Here is a 26507-nt window from a genome sequence, read left to right on the forward strand (position 1 = left end):
TTATAGTATCATCCAGCTAGTGATACAAAGCCTGTCTAATTACTGGATTCTTATTTTGGCACAACAATGACTGGAAGACACTACATGATATTAGTGAGGAAATGCCTTCAAGAGTTCCTCTGATTCTTCTTTTGTGCAAATTCTGCTACGCCTTTCCATGCCAACTTCTAGAAACTTTCCTACTGTAGCAGAAGTAGTATTCTCATTCTGTTTGAGGGGAGTGGGAAAGAAACAAGGTGAGAGAAACCCTTCAACTCTCTTGACCCTTTTATGCCGCCCTTAAATGATAAACTAAACTTTCATGAAAAATGAATGACCAGGGAAATTAGTCCCGTCTTCAATTTCAGAGAATGAAATTGCAGTAGGACCCTTTCACTGGCAGACAAAACTATGTTGATATGCGAGACACTTTATCTTGAGCTACTTATCCTGATCATTGCCAATGCAGGCAGCAGCTCAACCACTCTTGTGAAATACAGTCACCATGCCTAGACGTGAGAAGCCAACGGCCTCCCCAAGTAATGGTAATGACAATTTTAATTATACATCTTATTCCCGCAGTCTTTAGGTGCGTAATCCTCGTCTGAGGCAGGTTATATGGGAAACTCCTTTTTGATACCAGGTCTCTTTGAGAGAACTTGCTTTGCCTCTGAAGCTTACTTTGGCCGTATGGCTTTTGGCTTTCTCTTTTCATTCTGGTGGTCTCACTCCTTGCTTATGAAAACTACATGGCTGTTCCTTGTTTTGCATCTGCAGCTGTTTCATCTAAGAGAGGAGAAGAAAGTAAAAAAACACAGTTTGGGCTCAGCTTGAAGTCTCAGTACAGGCATGACTTTGTATATATTGTATTACAACAACGCAATTTGGCAATCATGAGATGGGGAGAAGTGTTAGTTTTTCCAGCATGCTAACATCAGCAGGGTATTTTTCTTCTGCAAGTCATATGGTTTTACAGTATTACATGTTGGTTTTCTAGGAAATTGTTCATGTAAATTAATTATGCTAGTTGGGATCAGGATTTTGCCTACTATAGAAAAGAAGATGTACCCTTTCTGGGGGAAAAAATACATTTTAATCACATCGTTTTCCACTCTGTGAATGGTTAATATAAATCATATCTGCTGTAACATTAAACAGTATTGGAAAATAATTTAATGTAGAATGGAGGAAATTTGGAAAATTGTCATCCCGTTGCAACCTAAGATGTCTTGACTAAATTTTACTAAACTGTATATCCCTTCAAAATACACCAAATTAAATTGTATATGTTAATGGCTGTAAGGTTTTATATATCTTTTATTGGAAAAGTTCTTTGATTTCCCCTTTGGTAGTCTAGATAAGTAAATTGTGGGACTTTCCTCAATGTTTAGAATAACTGTATTTAAAAAATAAATAGACACATCATAGAATTTAGTTCTCATTGGGAACCATTCTTGGATTATAATCTTATATAGAGAATTGTGTCACATCTAAAATTTGGGGTTTAGAATTTGATTTAGAATTTATTGAACTGATTTAATGTATTGTGTAAAACCTATAGTTTCTTTTAAGGATTTCAACTGTGTTAACCAAGCATTTTTAACTCAACATTCAACAGAAAATGGATATGAAATGTTTTACAATTTCTTTTGCTTTTTTAGATTTTTTGTTTATCCAGTCATATTTCATCACTTGTACTTGATTCTTTCAATTGTGTTATCTTATATTTTTTCAAAAATACAAAGCAATAAAATAACAAAAAAGATAATTCAAATTAACATCGGTTCATACTACATTAGATAATAATTATTTCTTTGAAGGAAAACATATACTTTGTCATGCAAATGTTATGTAGCTAATTCCAAAAATAAATTGTGGGGAAGTGTGGTTCTGAATTTTCTTGTTTCAGTACTGGATTCTCTTCTTTCTGAAACATGGGCTCATTTTATACAAATGTCAGTGATTTTTAGGATCAGAAAAACTTTGTGCCAAAAGTCAATTTAATTAAAAAGTCTAGAATAACATTCACATTCCTCAGATGAATTTCTCTTCTTCTCTCTCTCTAATTTTTCACTTTTATTTTTTTGGTAAACAGCACACTGGGCTTGTCTTCATTAACTGAAATTCAGAATGTTTATTGCAACTGTGAAATATCTGAGACTAACTGACTATAACACCAAGCGTGCTTATTATGATTTATTTATTTATTTATTTATTTATTTATTATTCACACTTTTATACCGCCCTATCTCCCTAGGGACTCAGGGCGGTTTACAGCAATATAAAAAAACATATATATATACAAGGTAAAACATTAATTTAAAAAACTTATTACATAGGCCGAATATTTAAAATAGAGATATAAATAATAAAACCCATTTAAAACCAAATTTAAAATTTAAACATTTAAAAATTTAAAATTCTAGTCCAGTCCTGCGCAGATAAATAGATGTGTCTTAAGCTCGCGGAAGGTTGAAGGTCAGGAAGTTGGCGAAGTCCTGGGGAAGCTCGTTCCAGAGGTGGGGGCCCCACAGAAAAGGCCCTTCCCTGGGTGTCGCCAGTCGGCACTGCCTGGCCGACGGCACCCTGAGAGTCCCTCTCTGTGAGGCGCGGGTCGGTGAGAGGCATTCGGTGGCAGCAGGCGGTCCCGTAAGTAGCCCGGCCCTATGCCATGGGCGCTTTGAAGATCATTACCAAAACCTTGAAGCGCACCGGAAGGCCACAGGCAGCCAGTGCAGTCTGCGCAGGAGAGGTGTTACATGGGAGCCACGAGGGCTCCCTCTATCACCAGCAGCCGCATTCTGAACTACCTGGAGTCTCGGGTGCTCCTCAAGGGAGCCCCATGTAGAAACATTGCAGTAATCCAGGCGAGATGTCACGAGAGCATGAGTGACCGTGCATAGGGCATCCCGGTCTAGAAAGGCGCAACTGGCGAACCAGGCGAACCTGGTAAAAGCTCTCCTGGAGCGGCCGTCAAATGGTCTTCAAAGACAGCCGTCCATCAGGAGGGCGCCCAAGTTGCGCACCCTCTCCATTGGGGCCAATGACTCGCCCCAACAGTCAGCCGGCTGCAGCTGACTATGCGGGATGCCGGCATCCACAGCCACTCCGTCTTGGAGGATTGAGCTTGAGCCTGTTTCTCCCCATCCAGACCCGTCGGCTTCCAGACACCGGGACAACACCTCGATAACCGTTGGGGTGGTCCGGTGTGGAAAAGTACAGCTGAGTGTCATCAGCGTACAGCTGGTACCTCACACGAAACCACTGATGATCTCACCCAGCGGCTTCATATAGATGTTGAACAAGAGGCGAGAGAATCGACCCTGAGGCACCCACAAGTGAGGCGTCTCGGGGCCGACCTCTGCCCCGTCAACACCGTCTGCGACCGATCGGAGAGATAGGAGGAGAACCACCGATAACGGTGCCTCCCACTCCCAATCCCTCCAACGGTGCAGCAGGATACCATGGTCGATGGTATCAAAAGCCGCTGAGAGGTCTAATAGGACCAAGGCAGAGGAATAACCCCTATCCTGGCCCTCCAGAGATCATCCACCAACGCGACCAAAGCCGTCTCAGTGCTGTAACCGGGCCGAAAACCGGACTGGAACGGGTCTAGATAGACGGTTTCCTCCAGGTACTGGGGTAGCTGACATGCCACCACACTCTCTACAACCTTCGCCGCGAAGCGAAGGTTGGAGACCGGACGATAATTACCTAAAACAGCTGGGTCCAGGGAAGGCTTCTTGAGGAGAGGCCTCACCACCGCCTCCTTCAAGGCGGCCGGAAAGACCCCCTCCAACAAAGAAGCATTCGTAATCCCCTGGAGCCAGCCTCGTGTCACCTCCTGTGCGGCCAGCACCAACCAGGAGGGACACGGGTCCAGTAAACATGTGGTGGCGTTCAACCTACCCAGCAACCTGTCCATGTCCTCGGGAGCCACAGGGTCAAACTCATCCCAAATAGTCTCAACAAGACGGCTCTCTGACATCCCACCTGGATCTACCCAATTTTGGTCCAGGCCGTCCCGAAGCTGAACGATTTTGTCGTATAGATAACCACTAAACTCCTCAGCACGTCCCTGCAACGGGTCATCCCGCTCTCCCTGTTGAAGGAGAGAGCGAGTAGCCCGAAACAGGGCAGCCGGGCGGTTATCTGCCGACGCAATGAGGGAGGAGACGTAGCAAATTTGCATATGTACTGGGTTCAATGGAATTTACTTTCCTATATATTTTACTCACCAAATTCAAAGAGAAAGATAGACCGTAATCTTGTCCTTGGAACAGAACTTTATCTGCTTTAGCTTTTGCCTTGTTTCCTTGACAGCTGGCTCAGAATTAGCTCCATGTTTCAGCTGGATCTTGGCAAATTGTCCCCAATGCACTCTGCCCCATATCTAAAACCCTTAATAAATTTAGTAGCAGAAGTAATACACATAGCAGTGGCAATTAGTCTTTCCCCAAGGATACTGATATCATGTCGCCTAACAAAAACAACTCCCCTCAGTCCATTGGTAGATACTAACCTTGCCTTGTGAACATTCATACCAATTTGATTTGTACAAGATTTGGGAACATCTACTGATCCAGTTTCTTCTTCAGAACTTTGAGCATCCTTAGTTAGTACATTTGTCGAGAATGGGCTAGAGCAGGAGTCTCCAAACTTAGCAATTTTAAGACTTGTGAACTTTAACTCCCAGAATTCCTCAGCCAGCCATGCTGAGACACCCATGGTGGCTGGGGAATTCTGGGAGTTGAAGTCCACAAGTCCTTTTCTTTCCTTCTCCCCTTCACCTTTGGGAGGAGAGAAATGTCAGTAATCTCTACTCATCACTGTCCATCACAACTGCAGTGCTGGTTTATGAGAACATTATAGCCTACAACTGTCTTCTTGAGCCATTAAAATAATAAGTCTCTCTGTCGGTTGCTCTTTGATTAGTTTTTTTTAAATGATAGAAGAAGGAGAGGTTTGGAAGTATCTTTTTTTAAATGGGAGGAACGAGAAATGATGAATGATATTCTAATCAAAGAACTGTCAAGGAAAAAAACCACCTTCCACCAAAACTGGCAGGGTAAGCTACTATATATAAACAGAGAACAAATTTGCATTGATGAGGTTACCTAGATGGGTAATGCAACATCTGCAAGCAAACAACCAAGCTCAGAGCATCAAGGACTCAACATGGAGAGAGATATGTAGGTGAACCCACTGCCTGAGTGTATGTTGCAATACATATTTATTTATTTATTTATTTATTATTTACATTTCTATACCGCCCTTCTCCGAAGACTCAGGGCGGTTTACAGCCAAGTTAAAAAGACATATACAAAAATTAAAAAACAATATTTGAAATTTAAAAATCTGAAACCATAAGGCCGAATATTAAAATAACAAGAAATAAAACCACTCAATTAAAAATTACTCTTAGGCCAACCCTGCTCATTGAAACAAAAAAGTCTTGAGCTCGCGCTTAAAGGCCCGGAGTTCAGGAAGAAGGCGTAGCCCCAGAGGCAGTTCGTTCCATAGGGTAGGTGCCCCAACAGAGAAGGCTCTTCCCCTGGGGGCCGCCAGCCGACATTGTTTAGCTGACAGCACCCCGAGGAGACCCTTCCTGTGGGAGCGCACAGGTCGATGGGAGGCTATTGGCAGCAGTAGGCGGTCCCGTAAGTAATCTGGTCCTATGCCATGGAGCGCTTTAAAGGTGATCACCAACACCTTGAATTGCACGTGGAAGACAACATATCATAAACCTCAAGCTTGAATTCATTCAAACCCATTGTGCAGCCATTCCATTAGTTTTACAATATAGTACTTCCAAGAGAATTGTCCTTCTGGAACAACCAGCGAATGCATTCTTGCTAATAACAGATAATTATAATAATTCCAGCAGAGAATTTTTTTTTTTGAAAAGTGTTTGTCCTCATCCCTCTATAGCAGCATGCTGCCTGGGGAATCCTGGGAGTTGAAGTCCACACATCATAAAGTTGCCAAGGTTGCGAAACACTGTGAAGACTTTAATTGTCTATAAGGGAGACCAATGACTGCTTCCAACAAGTGTATAGCCAAGTTTCACCCATCCTCCCTCCCAAAGGGCCGATATATTACTGACTTTCTAGAAAGAAGTTCTGCTTTATATGCACACAATATATGTATGCATCTCTCCCTCCCTCCCTCCCTCCCTCCTCCCCCCTCTCTCTTATTCAGCTGTCAAATTTAGAAAATGTGGCTCTGTTTTTTTACAGCAGCATGATTTGTATCATTCCTTCCACTCTTGGTTTAACAAAATAGCAAGGATGCTGTTAAATCAAACCTTTGTTTTAACTAACGAAAATGCGCACCGTTGCATTTTTCAGGGGGGCTAGGTTTCTTTCAGTTGATGAGCAAAGGGAAAGCAATGGAACATAGTATGATTGAAAGAATGTAGACACCTTAAATTTTATTAGAAAAATATGAATCTGCACGTGCGCAACTAAAATAATCTGAGTGCCAAAGTCAATGCCAATGGAATGGTTGGGCTCCGCTGTTATTGTTAACTGCAGCCATGGGTTGGTGCTGGAATTGGGTGTGGATTGCAGCTTTGAGGAAGAGAAGGTGTACCCCTTTCCCTCTGTAGTTGTTTTTTTTTTGATCCAATTTAAATTTAATTTCTTATGGCTTTTCCAGTCCGACTGAGAGTCCGATGAGCCACTCAGTAGCTGGGTACATTGCCACCCACTCAAAATCACAAAGAATGATTCAATCTCTTTCTCCTTTGCAACTGAGGAATCTTAATGTGATCAGGAGTTTCCTTAAGGACAGAACTGGGAATCCTTCTGCTTCTTCCCCATTCATTCTCTGAGCATCACAGTTCTCACTGATTCCTCAAATATCTTCCTGCAATCCATCATCTCTTTCTCCACTGACCTTGGACCCATGGGCTTTCTGCATTGAATCTTCTCTCTTCCTGAGTCATTGGTGCAGGAAATTCTGTTTCTTCTTATTTATTTATTTATTCATATTTTTATACCGCCCTTCTCCGAAGACTACAGCCAATAAAACGACAGAAATCCTAAACAAATTAAAATACTATAACCAATTTAAAAATCTAATTTGACTGCTGTATACTTAAAATATTAGCTAAAATTTTATCAAAAACTAAAACCCTATTAAAACCCTATTAAAACCCATTAAAACCCCCCATACTAAAATCAATCAGGCCAGCCCCGCTTGGTGAAAAAGCGGGGCTGGCCTGATTGATTTTGCTGGCCTGATTGAGCTCGCGTTTAAAGGTCTGGAGATCAGGGAGAAGACAGAGTCCTACCGGCAGCTCATTCCATAAAGCCGGGGCCCCGACAGAGAACGCCGACATTGCCTAGCCGACGGCACCCTAAGAAGGCCCTCCCTGTGAGCGCGCACTGGATGTATCGGACAATGGGAGATAACTGTTGGCAGCAGGCGGTCCCGTAAGTATCCCGGTCCAATGCCATGGAGCGCTTTAAAGGTGATAACCAACACCTTGAAGCGCACCCGGAAGACCACCAGCAACCAATGCAGCCTGCGCAGGAGAGGTGTTACATGGGAGCTACGAGAGGCTCCCTCAATCCCCCGCACGGCCGCATTCTGTACCAGTTGGAACCTCCGGGTGCTCCTCAAGGGGAGCCCCATGTAAAGAGCATTGCAGTAATCCAGACGGGAAGTGACGAGGGCATGAGTGACCGTGCATAACCAGTCCCGGTCCAGAAAAGAGCGCAATTGGCGAATCAGGCGAACCTGATGAAAAGCTCCCCTGGTGGCGGCTGTCAAATGGTCTTCTAAAGACAGCCGTGCATCCAGGAGAACGGCTAAATTGCGCACCGATTCCCTGGGGGCTAATGATTCACACCCCACAATCAGCCATGGAGTAAGCTGACTGTGCCGGGACGCCGGCATCCACAGCCACTCCGTCTTGGATGGGTTGAGTCGGAGCCTTCTTGGTGTGACTTCAGCATTTCTTGGACATTCTGAACCTATCGGAGACCTTTTTAAAAATTTATTTATTTATTTTGTCGAGTACAAATTAGATAATATATATAAGTATAAGCATGAATTGAATACATAAAATGAATACAGTTAAAAGGAACATTAGGACAGGGACAGGAGGCACGCTGGTGCTCTTATGCATGCCCTTTACAGACCTCTTAGGAATGGGGTAAGACCAACTGTAGACAGTCTTAGGTTAAAGTTTTGAGGGTTTGGGGATGAGACCTTCTTGAGCTGCTTCTTTCTGCATCTTCTGTGGGAAAGTTTTTTGTTAGTCTTGGAGTTGGCATGAGGATCATTCCCTCTCCTCAACCAAATATTCCTTTGTTATCTATTAGCAGGAAACATTCTATCTGTCTTGGAGTTCACTCTTCCCTCATTGGTTGTGGAAAAGATCTGATCTGATTCTGCTTTGTGGCTTTATGCTTGGTTCAGGGCTTGTAAATCTCTTTGGATCTCAGTAGGGCTTTTGGACTATATTCTCTTTGTTAAGCTTTTTCATAATAGTTTGTTATTTGCTCAGTCTCACCACTGAACACAGATTAGTTCTCCAGATCAGACAAAATACAGCATGTAACATCCTTGGTGTTGAACTATTCCCACTTCTTTTTTTATGACAGGAAGGATAATTAAAAAAATCAGCTCAGAAACAAAATTCCTAAAAATGCATAGAAACCAACCTATGGTTGGAATAAGTTCAATTCTTAACACTTTTGACCTCACTCCTCCAGTGTTGAACTTCCAAGGACCTTAAAAGAGAGGGAAAACACAACTTTAACTCAATCAGGTGGACTGCAAAGCTATAGTCAGAAACAGTGCTTTCTCTCTTCTTCTGGCAAAAGCTCCTGATCTACAACGCTTGATCTACAACACTTTGACAGTAATGTCCTCATGACATAATCAGGGACCCAGCTCCTATTGGCTGCTTTAGATTGCTGGAGGTAGGGGGCCTCCCTGCTGGTTCCCGGGCACTGGTTCCCAGTATTATTTTGCTCTTGACTCTGGAAGGTTCAATTCTTTACACTGGAATTTTCACTGCATCAATTACTCTCCAATCCCCAGCTGATTCACGAATCAGAGACCTAATGGACAAAGAGCCTTTTCTCCCCACTTCTGTCATCACTAGCAGAGTGATGAGGATAGTAAGAGAGGAGGCCACTTCACTGGGCATCCCTTCCTTCTAGACCGCATGATCAACCTTGGCAACTTTAAGACCTGTGGACTTCAGCAGCCAGAATTTGCTGCTGCTGTTGCTATGTAGGCTGGGGAATTCTGGGAGTTGAAGTCCACGAGTCTTAAAGTTGCTCTAGGCTAAACCACGTCATTATGGGGAAGAATTCAGGTCACCCAGTGAAACAGGGTATCTTTCCTACTTTACTCTAGCCCTGACCCAGCCCTATGGAATAGCTGTAGTCCCTGATCTATGGGTTGACTATGGCTTTTTGGTCAAAAAAGAAAGGCGAGCCTTCTATGATTGACTGGGAAACTTGTATCTGTCGGTGGTGGTTTGTTCTCTGAACTTGCTGTTTAGCTTCCGAATGTTTCATCACCAGGCTATGTGACGTCCTCAGTGGGACTTCAGTTGAAGTGTCTTGTTTCAGTTCTTCACCACTTTTATTGATCTCTGATCCATGGAATGGATGGGGCATTTTTTTTTTTTTTTACATTTATACCCCGCCCTTCTCCGAAGACTCAGGGCGGCTTACAGTGTATAAGGCAATAGTCTCATTCTATTTGTATATTTTTACAAAGTCAACTTATTGCCCCCCCAACAATCTGGGTCCTCATTTTACCTACCTTATAAAGGATGGAAGGCTGAGTCAACCTTGGGCCGGGCTCGAACCTGCAGTAATTGCAGGCTACTGTGTTCTTAATAACAGGCTTTTACCAGCGTGAGCTAAACCGGCCCCTTTACTTTTCCAGTAAAAGTGAACATGTCCTATTTTACTTTTTTTTTTATTAAAAAGTTTTACAAAATTTTTAACAAATACATGCCCTCCTCCTCCCTCCACCCCCACCCTCTCCCCTCCACCCCTTTCACCCCCCGGACTTCCCAGAGCAAAATACAGGGTATAACATCTAACAATCATAAGCTAAATTACGCTAACTATTCATAAACTTCGATCCCTCCCATAGAACCATAACTCCCTTTTCCCATGCACAAAATAAAAATATATACAGATACAATTATTACTTTCTATTCATTCATAAGCTATTTAATACTTTTTAGTCTGATATTTATTTTGAACATAATCAATCCACTTTCCCCATTCCAATATATATCTTTCTTGTGAATGATCTTGACATGTCCTATTTTACTGATCCCATCTTCTGCTCACAATTAAACCACTTCTAAACTCATAGGTGTACATAACAATTAATATGTGTGAAATTGATCCTCTTCTTTCAAAAAGATGTCACCGATCACCCAGTTTTCACAGTGTACAATATCTGCTTTTTCTCCACAGTGGATATTGAAGGGCACAATGAGGAAGACAATTCTATTGAAAGTGAAGAAGGTAACTACTCTAAAACCTACATTGTGGAGAACTTCTTCAGCTCTAGACACAGCCTTCTTTGAACCTCACATATGAGTTGATGCTAAAGGTGTCATCAACTCCAGTAATCCTGGCTGGGGAATATTAGGATTTGTAGTGCAACATATTTGGATAGCTTCTTGGTTGGACAAGGCTGAAATAGTATTTGAGTTTATCAGCATGTTGGAAGATAGCTTACACTGTGATTTCTGCTGCTGTATCTGCTACTTAATTTTATTTTAATTTTTTGGATTTGCAAGACGTATTGAGCATAAACATGGGTTGGGTTCTCACTGCTCCCTAACTAAAATGCAGTTGGGTAGCTTGTGAGTCACTGTATTGTGGGAAGAAGGCAGAGAATGAAGAGAATCATTTCTAAACATTATAGGCGCTTTCAGCGTTTATAGTAGTGATCATGTTTTGAGTAAATTCAGAATGTATTGCTTAGTTTGGGAACAAAGTCATCAGAGTCATACTTTAGATATCCCTAAATATCCAGTGCTTTGCACCGTTTGATGCAGTTGAGCACTGAATTCATGTAAATCCTTCTAGAGAAAAATATTAGCTTAGTCGGTCTAACACAATTATGAAGAATTTGCTATTTTGGCAATAGTATCTAATTTCAGACTGAAATGCTGTAGTTTAAAATATGTGGCAATAAAACTGAGTTCTCAGAAAATAATTACTCTTGAAATTGTGAGAGCTATATTTCAACCATTGTATTACGAATGTCTACCAAACAATGCATTCATGGAACGAGATTGTACTGTGAAAATAATAATTACATCTGGGATGAAGGACAGAAGGGAGACCAGGTTCCTTTTGTGCTGACTAAGCTGAGTGTTTCTCTCTTTCTATGAAGAAGAACAGTCTGAACAAAAGAAAAAAGCATCAAAAAGAAAGAAAAATGAAACCGAGGAAGAGGATGAGGATGAAGAAGAGACGGCTGCAGAACGCAGGAGAAGATACAGGAGACGTCGGAGGAAAGATGGGAATGAAGGCAGTGAATCCGAGGGGGAAGCCCACAAGACCAGGAAGAACAGAGAAAATCAGAAGATTAGGGATGAGTCCAGGGAAGATAGTGACGATGAAGAGGATGAGGACAAAAAAAGCAAGGACAAGAAGAAGGACAAGAAGAAAAAGAAAAACCAAGACAATAAGAAAAAAGGATCAAGGTACTCTTTTCTTTTTAATTGTACTTGGTGGTGTTGTTTCTGCTTCTGTTTTTTTCTGGGTTCTTCTTTCTCGTATAGACTAGACTAGACTAGACTAGACTAGACTAGACTAGACTAGACTAGACTAGACTAGACTAGACTAGACTAGACTAGACTTGAATTGAATTGAATTTTATTGGCCAAGTGTGATTGGACACACAAGGAATTTGTCTTGGTGCATATGCTCTCAGTGTACACAAAAGAAAAGATACGTTCATCAAGGTACAACATTTACAACACAATTGATGGTTAATATATCAATATAAATCATAAGGATTGTCAGCAACAAAGTTACAGTCATAAAGTCATAAGTGGAAAGAGATTGGTGATGGGAACTATGAGAAGATTAATAGTAGTGCAGATTTAGTAAATAGTTTGACAGTGTTGAGGGAATTATTTGTTTAGCAGAGTTATGGCCTTCGGGAAAAAACTGTTCTTGCGTCTAATTGTTCTGTTGTGCAGTGCTCTATACTGTTCTTGTGTCTAGTTGTTCTGTTGTGCAGTGCTCTATAGCGTCGTTTTGAGGGTAGGAGTTGAAACAGTTTATGTCCTGGATGTGAGGGATCTGTAAATATTTTCACGGCTCTCTTCTTGATTCGTGCAGTATACAGGTCCTCAATGGAAGGCAGGTTGGTAGCAATTATTTTTTCTGCAGTTCTAATTATCCTCTGAAGTCTGTGTCTTTCTTGTTGGGTTGCAGAACCGAACCAGACAGTTATTGAGGTACAAATGACAGACTCAATAATTCCTCTGTAGAACTGAATCAGCAGCTCCTTGGGCAGTTTGAGCTTACTGAGTTGGCGCAGAAAGAACATTCCTTGTTGTCCTTTTTTGATGATGTTTTTGATGTTAGCTGTCCATTTTAGATCTTGCGATATGATAGAACCCAGAAATTTAAAGGTTTCTACTGTTGATACTGTGTTGTCTAGTATTGTGAGAGGTGGAAGTATGGAAGGGTTTCTCCTACAGTCTACCACCATTTCTACAGTTTTGAGTGTGTTCAATTCCAGATTGTTTTGGTTGCAAAACTGTATAAAGTTTTGTTCTCTCCTATTGCCAGTTAGGATCACATGGGTTCTAATATCCATGGAGAATATGTGTAGATCAATACTGAATTGTTGATGTTCTACAGATGTTTCATTATCAAGCTAAGAATCTCATGAGTAGATGGTGAACTTAAATTTGCTGGCAGTTTATACAGTATACGGTAGCTTATTGTACCAACCTTTATTTGTTTATTGCCTTGTGGTTACCGGTTCCTGCTTGTTTGGTGTTGCTTAATAGGCATAATGTGGTAAGGAAGAATGGTAATTGCATAAAGTTGTTCATTATCAAGTTTTTACTCTGTTTCTCTTTGTGGGAAGAAGGATGCCATTTTACTCTGTATGTTTTGGATTTCTGCCTTCCAGCTTCAGTTTTTTAGGCCCTAGTTGCAGTCAGGTAGACTCATGGATGATTGATGCATACATGGAAGGTAGGGAATATGTGCCATCCAGATGTGGATGAACTGCAACTTCCAGAATTTGCAACTAGCATTTTAGTGGTAAGGGGACCTATAGTTCAACTATATGAGGAAAGACCTAGACTTTTCATGACAGTATTGATATTGGATGCAGGCTCTTATTAGTAGTGTCTCTATTTGTTCTTAATTTTAGTAGCTCATCTCTGTTTTTACATTTGTGCATGTTGGAAATACATTTTGGTAGAACATCTTTTCCCCTTAGTGTGACCCTGAAATGTTAAGGTTGTTTTTCCCAATTGAAATCCCACTATATGTCTCAGACTTCAGTTTCTCAAATTTCCAGCCATGAAGGCTGTCCAAGTTTAGTTTTAAATAGGATGAAGAAAATGATGCATTTGCTGTCATGAAGTCGCCTTTTTCCTGGTATTCCTCAGATAAGCAACATTGCTCGTAGATAAGAACTGACTGAGGCACGTCTATTAAAATTCAGCCAAATTGAATTTTAGCAGGTATTGGAAAATTGGCTCTCTCATTAATTTTTCAGGATGTTGCTTCAATTTCTTCAAGATTGCTTGGTTTCTGTTTCGTTGCAAGGGAAGTTGCAAATATTGCAAGTGCAATGTATTTTTAAGAAAAGCAATATGTGATAAATTAATACATTTTCTTCTCCCCAACCTTGAAGTTGGTTTCATTATCATTGCTCGTTATCAATATTCAAGACTTGCACATCTGCTGATTCAGAACTTACCCATTTGGCCAATGGAAGTTCTTTTACCACGTATCATTGAAAGCTAGTAACGTTCAGCAATATATAGCTACTTCTAGACCTTCTCATAAATGTTCAGGAAAGATCTCATCCTTTTTATACCCTTATGGTTGGTGACTCTCTTTCCTTATCCCCCAAAGCTCAGATTCTACTTCTGAAGAGGAAATGACAGAGGAGGAACTGGCCAAGTTGAAAGAAGCTGTGGAAGAAAAGAAGAAGCTGATTTCCACTTTGCGAAACAAGCCTTGGAGTATGAAAAAGAAACTGAAAATCTTGAAGTAAGGTCTTGATTTATGTAATAATTAACCTAGAGTCTGAGCTGTGAATTCCAACTGCTTTTGAATTCTTCCTCCCATAGATCCGTGTTCGTTTTTTAAAAATTCACTACACACTGGGGTGATAGAAATGGTAAAATATAAGATATAGACACTCTTTTGAACCAAGGCTCCTTGTGATTCCATGGGCATGTGGTTTTTCTGGACAACAGTCTAGACAGCTCTGCTATTCCTTGGAGGCCTCCCAACCAAACATTAACCAGGCCTGATTCTGCTTAAAATCCAAATCTAAACACATAGGGGGAATTGCTACCACTTGCTAAGACCCAACCAGGCTGCTGAAAACGTGACCTTATATCTTATAAATTATGTTCCAATCATATTCTTCAGGGTGGTACAACTGAGGACGCATTGTGAAAATCCAATATCTGTAAAAAGATGACCTGAAAAGTTAAAATTGATCAATATCAATAGGACACTTCTCACTTGTGGGATTTCAGCTGATGCCTGAATCCCTCTTGACCTGTTCATGAAAAGTTGTCCCACCTATTCAAATTTTCAGCAATGACCTCTTAAGTTCAGTAATTCATTCTCACTGTGGCAACATTGAAACAGCCTCAGTACCGGACACCACCTGCTTGGGGAGTTGTAACCCTACACTTGCAATTAATTATTAAGCCAAGCCATTTAAGGACAATTATGCATGGGCTAATGAAACTTTGATGTAGTGTGTGTTGGTAATTAGATTAAAGTTCCTTTAATTTAATAAAGCTTTCATAGGCTAACTCAGAGCGTACATTTTACTCCATCATGGGTTATATAGAATTTACCCTGAACGCTTGTTTACGGAAAATCCTCTTCTGTATTTCCTGTGTTTTGACACTACGTCATTTCTGTCTAAGGTTGCCTGGGTTCTATTTTTTTTTTTTTGCTTAAATGCTTTTGCAAGTGGCTGAAGTGACACTTGGCGTTATTTAACATTTTGGTTCAATGGGTTGTTTACAGAACTTCAATTTCAAATGTTACAAGGTATATTCAGGGAGTTTTATATGCTTACAGCTCTAAGTACATCCATGTCATAACATGCCTGTCAGGAACTCTGTGTCAAGTACGTTTAACTGTGGAATCCTTGGTGCTCTCTGAGCTTGGTTATTTGCTTGCAGACATTTCATTACCCAACCAGGTAACTTCATCAATGTGAGTGAGTGTGGGGTTTGCTCCTTCTTTATGTTGTGCCTTGTCTGCTTTCCCCGCAGCCGGGGCCTTCTTATCTGCTTCCGAATGCTGAGGAATGTCCTAGCATGCCTCCCGGCCCCAGCCCTGGCTCCATGCCCAGACAGGCTGAGGAAGAAGCGCCTCAGCCCCAGCCCTGGCTCCATGCCCAGGCAAATGGAGCAACTAGACCCCTCCCCCTCCCCCACAGCATGTGAGCCTGAGGAAGGTCAATTACCAACAGCTGCAGACTGGAGTGACCCTCGCTTCAGGAGAATTGATAAGCGGCGTCAACAGAAGGAAGGGAGGGGCAGGCCGGGATAAGTGCTGAGTCATGGAGCCACACCCCATGGCCTATATAAAGGATCTGCTTTCTGGCATTCTCTGAGTCAGGCAAAGTCTACCTTATCTTGCTGAAATCACTTTCTGGTCTCCTGCCTGCCTTGAGAACTTTGCTAGGACTTTGGCAGAGCTGCAGAGGCCCGCCTGATTCGGATTTCCCTGACCCAGTCGTCAGCGGAGGAGTGGGACACGACACTTTATATACAGCAGCTTGCCCTGATTTCTACAGTTTTCGGTGTGTTAACAAATAGAACCATGTTTTTATTTCTGATATATCAATGTAACTCTTTCTTTTAAAAACTTGTTTAGAGATGCCCAGCGTTTTGTGGAAAAATTTGAAGGGGCTCTTGGGAAAGGCAAAGGAAAGAAGTTTTATGCATATAAAGTGATGATGATGAAAGTAAGCCTAATTTCTCCTTATTCAAATTCTGTGAAGTAGCTCAATGGAAATAGCTTATTACTCCCATCTCCCTAGATGCCTCTTCTAGACTAAATAGCTCCATTTTCACGTAGATTGCATTTAGCCTTCCTTTTTTGTGTTTTTTGTTTTAAAAGAGCAGGATCAGACAAATACTGCAAAACACCCATCCACCATTCAACTTGGAAGCCATAGGTGTTCTCAATCTATAATATTGATGAAAAAAAAGGAATAAAGCAAGATAAAAATAATAGGATATTTTTAATAAAGTAAATAAAAGAAAGCAAAATAAAATAAACTAGATCAGCAAGTGCTTCTTGCAGATGGTAGGGCTTAAATATCAGCGTGTTAAATTCCGATTATGTTTGAGTAAAATCACACTGCAAACAGTCCAACGAAGAAGTGGGCAAAGTATTTATGAAGATCACTAACATTAGGTTCTTCAATGTGTGTTTAGAACTGCAGTTTTAAGTACATTCATCCAAAGTAAATTAGCTAGGAATAAGAAAAGAAATGAATAAAGTGGATTGAGCTGCACAGGTCAGTTCAAATGTTTTGATAGAGGCACTGCTCTGCCTGGCTTCAGGTGATGAAAACTATTATTATTAGGATACTTTTATTGTCACTTTGAATGTACACTAATCGGCATACATTAAAATGAAATTACGTTGCATACAGCTTTCAAAAGATCTCCACCTCTACTATAAACATAAACATGACAAGGTAAATAAAAAAATAAATACAAAATTATGCATGTACCCACATATATTACATGACACAGAGAAACAACACAGTCTAGTTCGGATGTATGCATGTGCATGGCAAGAGAAACAAATCTTGCAAGTTTACTAGACGGATCACATAGGGCAGGCAGGGGTCTCCAACCTTGGCAACTTTAAACCTGGAGGACTTCAACTCCCAGAATTCTGGGAGTTGGGGAATTCTGGGAGTTGAAGTCCTCCAGGCTTAAAGTTGCCAAGGTTGGAGACCCCTAGCCTAGGGAACCAAGCTGTATTGGTATTGGTACTGAAAAGGCCCAGAAACTTTCTGCTTTAGATGTCTTTCATAATAGCTGAGAAATAGAACTTTTAGATAGTAGGTAGTCCTCAACTTACAATTGTTCATTTAGTGACCGTTCAAAGTTACAACGGTATTGAAAAATATGACTTATAACTGTTTTTCACAGGCATGACCTATGTTTGTGACATTGCTGTGTCCCTAGGTCATGTGATCACCTTTTGCGACCTTCTCACACACAAAGTCAATGGGGAAGCCAGATTCACTTAACAACCGGGTTACTAACTTGTCAACTGCAGTGATTCACTTCACAACTGTGGCAAGAAAGGTCATAAAATGGGGCAAAACTCTGTTAACAAATGTCTCGCTTAACAATAGAAATTTTGGGCTCCATTGTGGTCGTAAGTCGAGGACTACCTGTACACAGAGAGGCCAAAACTATTTATATAGTGTTTCTAATTAATATGGCAGCTTGCTTTGGTGAGGTGTCCAGGTTTCATTCTGAAAGAAACAGAAATGTGCAGAGATATTAGAGACATCGCTGCCAAAGCTATTCCGACAAATGGATTGTGTATGCATTATGGAGATAGGAAGAGAAGTCTATACCTATCATTACTCCCCTCATTTCCTTTGCTTTCCATTGTTATCCAAATGGGCTACAGTGCTGTGTGATCTGTCTTTCAGAAATGGATGAAATTTCAGCGTGATTTTGAGAATTTTAAAACAGCCTGCATACCGTGGGAAATGAAAATAAAAGAAATTGAAAGTAAGTGACTGATGCCCTTCCTCTCCTCCCCCATTTGGTACAAATAAGTGGCATGTTGCTAGGCATCATGCATGATGAAAAAAAAAAAGTTTTCCTGAAAGTATATCCTCCTCCATCAATATTTAAGGAGATGTCCAGTAAAAATCAACTATTGCCTGTGCTAATTGTCTGTACTCATAAAAATATGGATAAGTCCTGGCAGTTTTCTTGACAGGATTTCAAAAGTGGTTTGCTACTGCCTGCTTTCTAGGACTGAGAGAGAGTGGCTGGTCCAAGGCCACCCAGCTGGCTTTGTTTCTAAAACGGGACTAGAACTCACAGTCTCCTGGTTTCTAGACTGGTGCCTTAACCATATACTAAATATCAATACAGCCTCTCCAGAAGAACAAATTGCACCAAAGCTAATGCAAGCTATGACATGTGGGCCTTATTCTTCTACAGAAATTATCCTTTTGAAATAATTTTGTGCAGGTTCCTTCTCAAAGAGCTAGACTCTGGGATTTTATAGAATTAAGGCAAGGAATGAGGCTTAAAAGTTTAAAGAAAAGGATGAGGTGTATGTGAAAACTCCATTAAACATAAATACAGGGACAGTAAATCTGTCCTTTCATTACTATAGCTACAGCTGAATAATTTTGTGCACATGAATAAACTTGTATATTCATAATTTTATTCTTACCTTGTTAATCTTAGTTGCCTAACCTGTTAGTTTTAGTTCTAAAGTTTACATTCTGTTGTTTAAAATTTCATAGTTTGATTTAAAAAATATGCCTTCCTATACAGGATGCTGAAAAGTATTTTTTTTTTCAAATTCTGCCCAATTTTTATCATATAAGCCTCTTTTTACCCTTCTCTGGGTTTTGACATATCAAATAGTTACATTCATGAAAAAATGTTATTTGCTGATATACCAATTTGTTAAATCCACTTAAACATTTTATCAGATTTTTCTCTTTTAAACAACAATGGAAGTTTATCATTTTATCTGCTTTTATCTGAATATTTCACAGGTCATTTTGGCTCTTCAGTTGCATCTTACTTTATATTTTTGCGATGGATGTATGGAATAAATATAGTTCTGTTCGGGCTGACCTTTGGTCTTGTCATGGTGCCTGAGGTGAGAGCACAATTTCATTTCCACGTGCACCTGGTTCTCTGATTTAAGTTATTTATTTATTTATTTATTCATATTTTTATACCGCCCTTCTCCGAAGACTCAGGGCGGTGTACAGCAAATAAAACAACAAAAATCCAAAACAAATTAAAATACTATAACAAGTTTAAAAATCTAATTCGACCGCTGTATACTTAAAATATTAGCTAATTTTTTTCAAAAGCTAAAACCCTGTTAAAAACCCACTAAAACCCCCCATATTAAAATCAATCAGGCCAGCCCCGCTTGGTGAAAAAAGAAAGTCTTGAGCTCCCGTTTAAAGGTTCGGAGATCAGGGAGGAGACGGAGTCCCACCGGCAGCTTGTTCCATAGAGCCAAGCCCCCCACAGAGAATGCTCTTCCCCTGGGGGCCACCAGCCGACATTGGCTAGCTGACGGCACCCTAAGAAGACCCTTCCTGTGGGCGCACACTGGACGTACCGGAAATGGGAGGTAACTGGCGGCAGCAGGCGGTCCCGTAAATATCCTGGTCCAATGCCATGGAGCGCTTTGAAGGTGATAACCAACACCTTGAAGGGTACCCGGAAGACCACCGGCAACCAGTGAAGCCTGCGCAGGAGAGGTGTTACATGGGAGCTATGGGGAGCTCCCTCAATCCCCCGCGCAGCCCCATTCTGTACCAGTTGGAGCCTCCGGGTGCTCCTCAAGGGGAGCCCCATGTAGAGAGCATTGCAGTAATCCCGACGGGAAGTGACGAGGGCATGAGTGACTGTGCATAACGAGTCCCAGTCCAGGAAAGGGCGCAATTGGCGAATCAGGCGGACCTGATAAAAAGCTCCCCTGGCGACGGCCGTCAAATGGTCTTCTAAAGACAGCCGTGCATCCAGGAGAACGCCTAAATTGCGCACCGATTCCCTGGGGGCTAACGATTCGCCCCCCACAGTCAGCCATGGGGTAAGCTGACTGTGCCGGGACGCTGGCATCCACAGCCACTCCGTCTTGGATGGGTTGAGTCGGAGCCTGTTCATCCCCATGCAGACCCAAATGGCCTTTAGACACCGAGTCATCACATTGACGGCTTTGTTGGGGTGGTTCAGGGTGGATATGTACAGTTGAGTATCGTCAGCATACAGCTGACAGCTCACCCCGAAACCACGGATGATCTCTCCCAGCAGCTTCATATAAATGTTGAACAGGAGGGGTGAGAGAATCGACCCCTGCGGCACCCCACAAGTGAGTTGCCTAGGGGTCCATCTCTGCCCCCCTGTCAACACCGTCTGCGAGCGGTCGGAGAGGTAGGAGGAGAACCACCGTAAAACGGTGCCTCCCACTCCCAGGCCCTCCAACCGCCGCAGCAGGATACCATGGTTGATGGTATCGAACGACGCTGACAGATCTAACAGGACAAGAACAGAGGAACAACCTCTGTCCCGTGCCCTCCAGAGATCATCAACCAATGCGACCAAAGCCATCTCTGTGCTGTACCCAGGCCTGAAGCCGGACTGGCACGGGTCTAAACAGTTTCCTCCAGGTTCTGGGGGAGTTGCCAGGCCACCACACTCTCCACAACCTTCGCCAAAAAGCAAAGATTGGAGAGCGGACGATAATTAGCCAAAATAGCTGGGTCCAGGGAAGGCTTCTTAAGGAGGGGCCTCACCACCGCCTCTTTCAAGGTGGCTGGGAAGACTCCCTCCCTCAGAGAAGCGCTGGTAATTCTCTGGAGCCAGCTTCGTGTAACCTCCTGGGTGGCCAGTACCAACCAGGAGGGACACGGGTCCAATAAACATGTGGTGGCATTCAACCTCCCCAGTATTGAATTTAGTTATGTTAAAGAATCTCTGCTGTTTTTGTTTAATTTTAGCACAGTAAGGATTTTTTATAACAGTTTTAACAGTGAAGCGCCTATGAACCAGTGAGGTGCAGTAGATAAACAGCTGGACCAGGAGGGGAAAACCCAGACTCTTATTCTCTCTTAGGCATGGACATTTCTTGGTGACCTTGGGCCCAGTCATTCCCTCTTAGCCCAAATCAGCATCTGTCATACAATAAATTGGCTGGAAAACAAAGCCCCTTATCACATCATGTCTTGATAACGCCTCACTGTGCGAACTGGGCAAATACAGTGCAAGTGGATCTTGTAATTAAGCCAGACAAAATGCCAAGAAAAAGCAACATGTGGACCTTATAGCCATCTAGAAAACTTTGACCAACAATTTCTATAAATCTCAGGTCTTTGGCTAAGTTGACTGAGACTGATATCACATTTAGAGAGCACACCAGGTATAAAATGAGAAGTTCCCTCCCCCTTTTTTTTGGCACATATAACAGTGCTAAAACAATTACTAGTTAACTACCCATGTTTTCCTGAAAATAAGACCCTGTCTTATATTTTTTTGAACCCCGAAATAAGTGCTTGGTCTTATTTTCGGGGAGGTCTTATTAGTTTGGGGCACGTGGAGCAAGATTGGGCTCCTCTTGCCATCTTACCTGATTTCCAACTCTGTCTCCCTAACCAGAGGAAATGGTGGGGACCGGCTGCGCATGTGTTTAAACATTTTTGGGGAGGTCTTATTTTTGGGGAAGGCTTATTTTAGCAGGTGTGCTCAAAAGCCTGATTGGGCTTATTATCCGGGGAGGTCTTATTTTTGGGAAAACAGGGTAAGGTTTTCTGATATACATCTCCTATGAATAAACTTTATAGATTTCTCCATGTGTTTGTTTTGTAGGCCATGATTTAACAACCTCAATTTATTTGTTTATTATTTATGCATTTATTGAACCTATATGCCACCCACCTCTAGGCAGTTTACTATTAATAAAACATCAATGCGAAACATTAAAACAATAAATAGTAACACTGAGTTTGATTTAAAATTGACAAAGATATGGAGGAAGGGAGCAAGTTGCACACAAGGAAGAGGTGAGGTCTTATCTTAGTCCATTAACTACCCCCAGAATGACACACACCCCTCTTGGGCCCCCAGGCCAGTTGGCAGAAACTTCAAGCCCTTTAGGAAGGGTAGGTACAGATTTAGCTTGGGGGGGGGACATGATGTTCCAGAGAGCGGGAGCCATGATAGAAAAGGCTCTTCTCCTGGATCCCACCAATCAGAATTCCTTGATTGACAGGGTCTGCAGCATATGGGGGGAATGGGCCAATCAAATTGGGGTGAGATGGTTTCTCAGATAACCTGGAGGGTTAACCATGAAGGGCTTTCAAGATAACAATCAACACCTTAAATTGGACCTGGAAGCAAACTGGCAACTAGTGTAGTTTGCTTAAAAGTGGTTTTATTATGGGCCACCCTAGTGGCCCCAAGAACTATCCTGCGTTCTGCACCAACTGCATCTTCCTAATACTTGTAAAGGGTAGCCCCATGTAGAGTGCATTCCAATAGTCCAACAGTGAGACGATCAAGACTTGAGTTCTTGGTAGACCTGTGATCCTTTAAGGCTCAGATCTCCTGTCTCCTAAAACTCCTTGGCAAAAAAAAAAAAAAAAGATGATCATAGCAATCTTTTTCTTCCCCAATACAAAACCAACAGTTCTAAGGTTCATGAATATTTGAGATCATATTGATGTTATAGGTCTGTGATGGTGAACCTATGGCAAGTGTTCCAGAGGTGGCGCGCAGAGCCTTCTCTGTGGGCACACACGCCATCGCCATCTGCTCTTCTGGTTTCCGGCGCACGCCAGAGCACTGGAAACCCAAAGACCAGCTGGCCGGTGCGCATACGTGTGCTGGAAACCTGAAGACCAGGTGGTCTTTGGGTTTTTTGGTGCTCTGGGAGCGTATGGGCATATTCTGGTTTGGGCATTTGGTGCCAAAAAGGTTTACCATCACTGTTATAGGTGAATGATTTTGCATGTTGAATTTCATATTACATTTCCAACATGTAATGTTCAATTTCCTTACAATAAGAACCGAGGTGGCGCAGTGGTTAGAGTACCGCACTGCAGGTTACTTCAGCTGACTGCTAGCTGAAGTTCAGCAGTTCAAATCTCACCGGCTCAAGTTAGACTCAGCCTTCCAGCCTTCCGAGGTGGGTAAAATGTGGACCCAGATTGTTGGGGGCAATATGCTGACTCTGTAAACTGCTTAGAGAGGGCTGTAAAAGCACTGTGAAGCGGTATATAAATCTATGTGTTATTGCTATTGCTAATTTCCAGCATATTGGAACAACTGAAAATTAACCTAAATTGCTATTGGATTATTGATGTGAATACAATGGAAACAATGGAAACCTTTCTCCCTGTTTTTGTGTGCAGGCATTGATGGGCAAGGCATATGGGTCTTTGCCTAGAAAAACTGTGCCAAGAGCAGAGGAAGCAAGTGCTATGAACTTTGCCACTTTGTGGGATTTCAGTGTAAGTAGGCAATTTTACAATCATGTGCTACATTACGGCAATCATGTCCAAATTAGGGTTCTTATTATATGGGATGACACTCAGTATGCTCTTCCGGCCTGTTAGCAAACTGACTAATAATTTGGGAATTGTGTCTCAATGTCTGGAGACTATTTAACTGGGAAAGACTAGGCAGTATTGGTTTTATTGCCTTATGGAAAATGTAAAACTGAAACACTGGCAAATTTCTAAGGGTTGTTAATTCCATATATGATGTTTAATTGAATTTAGCAAAAACATTCAAAATCATTTTGGGATCAAGAATAAAAATGGTCACCAATGGAATTCAGTGGAACTTTTCCATAACCCAAAACGAAAAAAAACAACAGCAACCCAGGACTGATTTGTCACAGTTTTCTTATATGAATAATGAAGATGGAAGATCTCTCACTTCATTTTATATTTATTAAGTTGATGTGCTGTAAAACAGATTCTGGGGGTTTCTCCGTGAATTGCTCCAGGACAAATCCATGATGTTCAAAAACTCTTTAGGGACATTTGCTTCAGGAGCAGAATGACTCTGTTGGATTCATTTGGCCCTTTCTGCCTGTAAGTCTGCAAAGTGACAGTCACAAGGAAAGAAAGCAAGGAGAGAGAGAGAGGGGAAAAAAAAGTCTCAGCTTCTAATAATGTATTGCACTCCTGTCTTTTCACTTTTAGCAAATAACTCCTTGGGATTAACAGTAAGCTACTTATTAGAGTGTCCAAATTACTGTGATGCAACAGGGCTGGAGGAAGCAACTGCGTGTGGGAGATGTACAATTCTTGTACATTCTGTAGTAAATATTTGCTACAGTCTGTCCTTTTTGAAAAACCGGCATGTGGTCGGTAGCCTCTGACTCCGTAGGCAGCTTCCTCCTGTGTTTTGCTATCAGAATTAAAAATGGCAACTCCTTCCAAGCAATGAAGCATTTGCAAGGCTTGGAAGTGACCCCACCAACTCAGATGGGATGCTCCACATGTGTCTTTCTGAGGGATTGTTTGGATGATTTGGCATTGGGGTCCTCCGAGCTCTGTTTTGCTTATGTTACTTGTGTTTCTGGGCTTCATCTTCCTCAATTATTTATGATTCTTTCTGACATTGGATGCACGGTCAAGGGCACGAGGGTAAGCAATTGGATGCAACAAGGGTGATCGGTCCATGCATGCCACTGCTTCCCTATCAGTAGTAGGGGTGAAACGGATGTAGTCAGGCTCAGAGAATTAAGTTGCCTGCCCTCCCTCTCCCCCCATACCTCAGTTAAGGAAACAGCAGCTTTCCACATTTGATTCCAACCTTATTTTTTCAGCCACATGGTACCAACTGAGCCTCAGTGGTGCAGTGGTTAGAGTGCAGTACTACAGACTATTTTTGCTGACTGCTGGCTGCCTGGAATTTGGCAGTTCAAATCCCAGCATGCTCAAAGTTGACTCAGCCTTCCATCCTTCTGAGGTTGGTAAAATGAGGACCCAGATTGTTGGGGGTTAATATGCTGATTCTGTAACCTGCTTAGAGAGGGCTGGAAAGCACTGTAAAGCAGTATATAAGTGCTATTGCTATTGCTATCAAGAACAGGACCTTCCTTCATGCTCCCAAAAAAGCATCCAGGCTACAGAAGAAAATAATAGGTCCAGCTGGTAGGAAAGTCTGGATTATAATTTACAAAAATTCCTTCCTTCCTTCCTTCCTTCCTTCCTTCCTTCCTTCCTTCCTTCCTTCCTTCCTTCCCTCCCTCTTTCCTTCTTCCTTCCTTCCTTCCTTCCTTCCTTCCTTCCTTCCTTCCTTCCTTCCTTCCTTCCTTCCTTCCTTCCTTCCTTCCTTCCTTCCTTCCTTCCTTCCTCCCTCCCTCTTTCTTTCTTTCTTTCTTTCTTTCTTTCTTTCTTTCTTTCTTTCTTTCTTTCTTTCTTTCTTTCTTTCTTTCCATAACCATATGCAAAATAGATCAGCAAGCTTTTCTGTCACCTCAGAGACCGAAGAAGGAGCTTATAGACTCAGGGACACCTGAATAGGAGAATCCACAAGTCATATCTGCAAGCCAGGAAGTATTAAACTCCTCACCCTGAGCAATTATTATCTCCCTGTATGTGATATATATATACAGAGAGAGAGATGGTATTTATGTTTTTTCTGTGACCAAAAAGAATCAGGACTGGTCTTTCTCGTGGCAGGTCTTCTCCAAATGCTTTAGTGGCCGCTAAATACACTAAATAACAGCACAATCCCAGGAGAATCACTCTTGCATGCTACTTACACCATTATGTTGTTGTTTTCTGTAAAACTGAGATACCGGTTTCAAAAAGTTTGAAAGTCACATATTACAATGTAGAGCTTGAGGGATTCCTCGAGGCAAAATTCAGAAATCCTGGTGTTAAGCTTCAGAGGGAAATATTTATCCAACAACCATACAAGTTGTCACTAAAAAAAAAAGAGCATCTTTTTAAAAATGCTGATTCATGAATCGAGTAGAAAGGCGCTGGAAAGATATTATAAATTTGTTTGATGTATAGTTTTTGTCACTTATTTTTTTAAAAATTCCCTTTTCTTTTTATATTAGTTTATATTTTAATGTTTGATGTTGGAATTTAAAAAAGTTTTTATATATCAAAAAAGAAAACTGATGGAAAGAAAGTGTAATCAGAAGGAGCTTCCCACAAGAATGAAATAGTCATTGGAAGTTTACATTAAATGTATGTAGTATCCCAGGGAACTCGCTAACTGGTGAGAGCCAGTTAGTGTAGTGGTGAAAGTGCTGGCGTAGAAACCAGGAGATGGTGAGTTCTAATCCTGCCTTAGGCATGAAAGCCAGCTGACTTTGAGGCAATTACTTTCTCTCTCTCAGCCTGATCCACCACACAGGTTGTTGTGAGGAAAAATAGGAGGAGGGAGGGATATTTGACACATTGAGTTGACAAAAATATGTAAACATTTTGGGATAAACAAACTGATAGAAATAATAAAGTATACATCAGAAAAAAAGCGGTAAAGCTACTCGGTCTGGGCTGAAACAATCCAGATGAACAAT

At 41.7% G+C, this 26507-nt stretch overlaps 1 protein-coding gene across 1 annotated transcript in view; it reads left to right on the forward strand.

Annotated features, from left to right (window-relative positions):
• The first annotated feature begins 480 nt into the window (after positions 1-480).
• TMC1 (transmembrane channel like 1) overlaps positions 481-26507 on the forward strand; it is a 61457-nt gene continuing 35430 nt past the window's right edge. Inside the window, exons 1-8 of the mRNA XM_058169648.1 lie at positions 481-524; positions 10443-10493; positions 11374-11686; positions 14094-14231; positions 16092-16182; positions 17902-17983; positions 18994-19100; positions 23368-23466. Coding sequence (XP_058025631.1) covers positions 485-524; positions 10443-10493; positions 11374-11686; positions 14094-14231; positions 16092-16182; positions 17902-17983; positions 18994-19100; positions 23368-23466 — 921 coding nt within the window. The 5' untranslated portion in view covers positions 481-484. The remainder of the gene's footprint in view (positions 525-10442; positions 10494-11373; positions 11687-14093; positions 14232-16091; positions 16183-17901; positions 17984-18993; positions 19101-23367; positions 23467-26507) is intronic.

The sequence above is a fragment of the Ahaetulla prasina genome, chromosome 2, assembly GCF_028640845.1.
Source record: "Ahaetulla prasina isolate Xishuangbanna chromosome 2, ASM2864084v1, whole genome shotgun sequence".
NCBI classification, from domain to species: domain Eukaryota; kingdom Metazoa; phylum Chordata; class Lepidosauria; order Squamata; family Colubridae; genus Ahaetulla; species Ahaetulla prasina.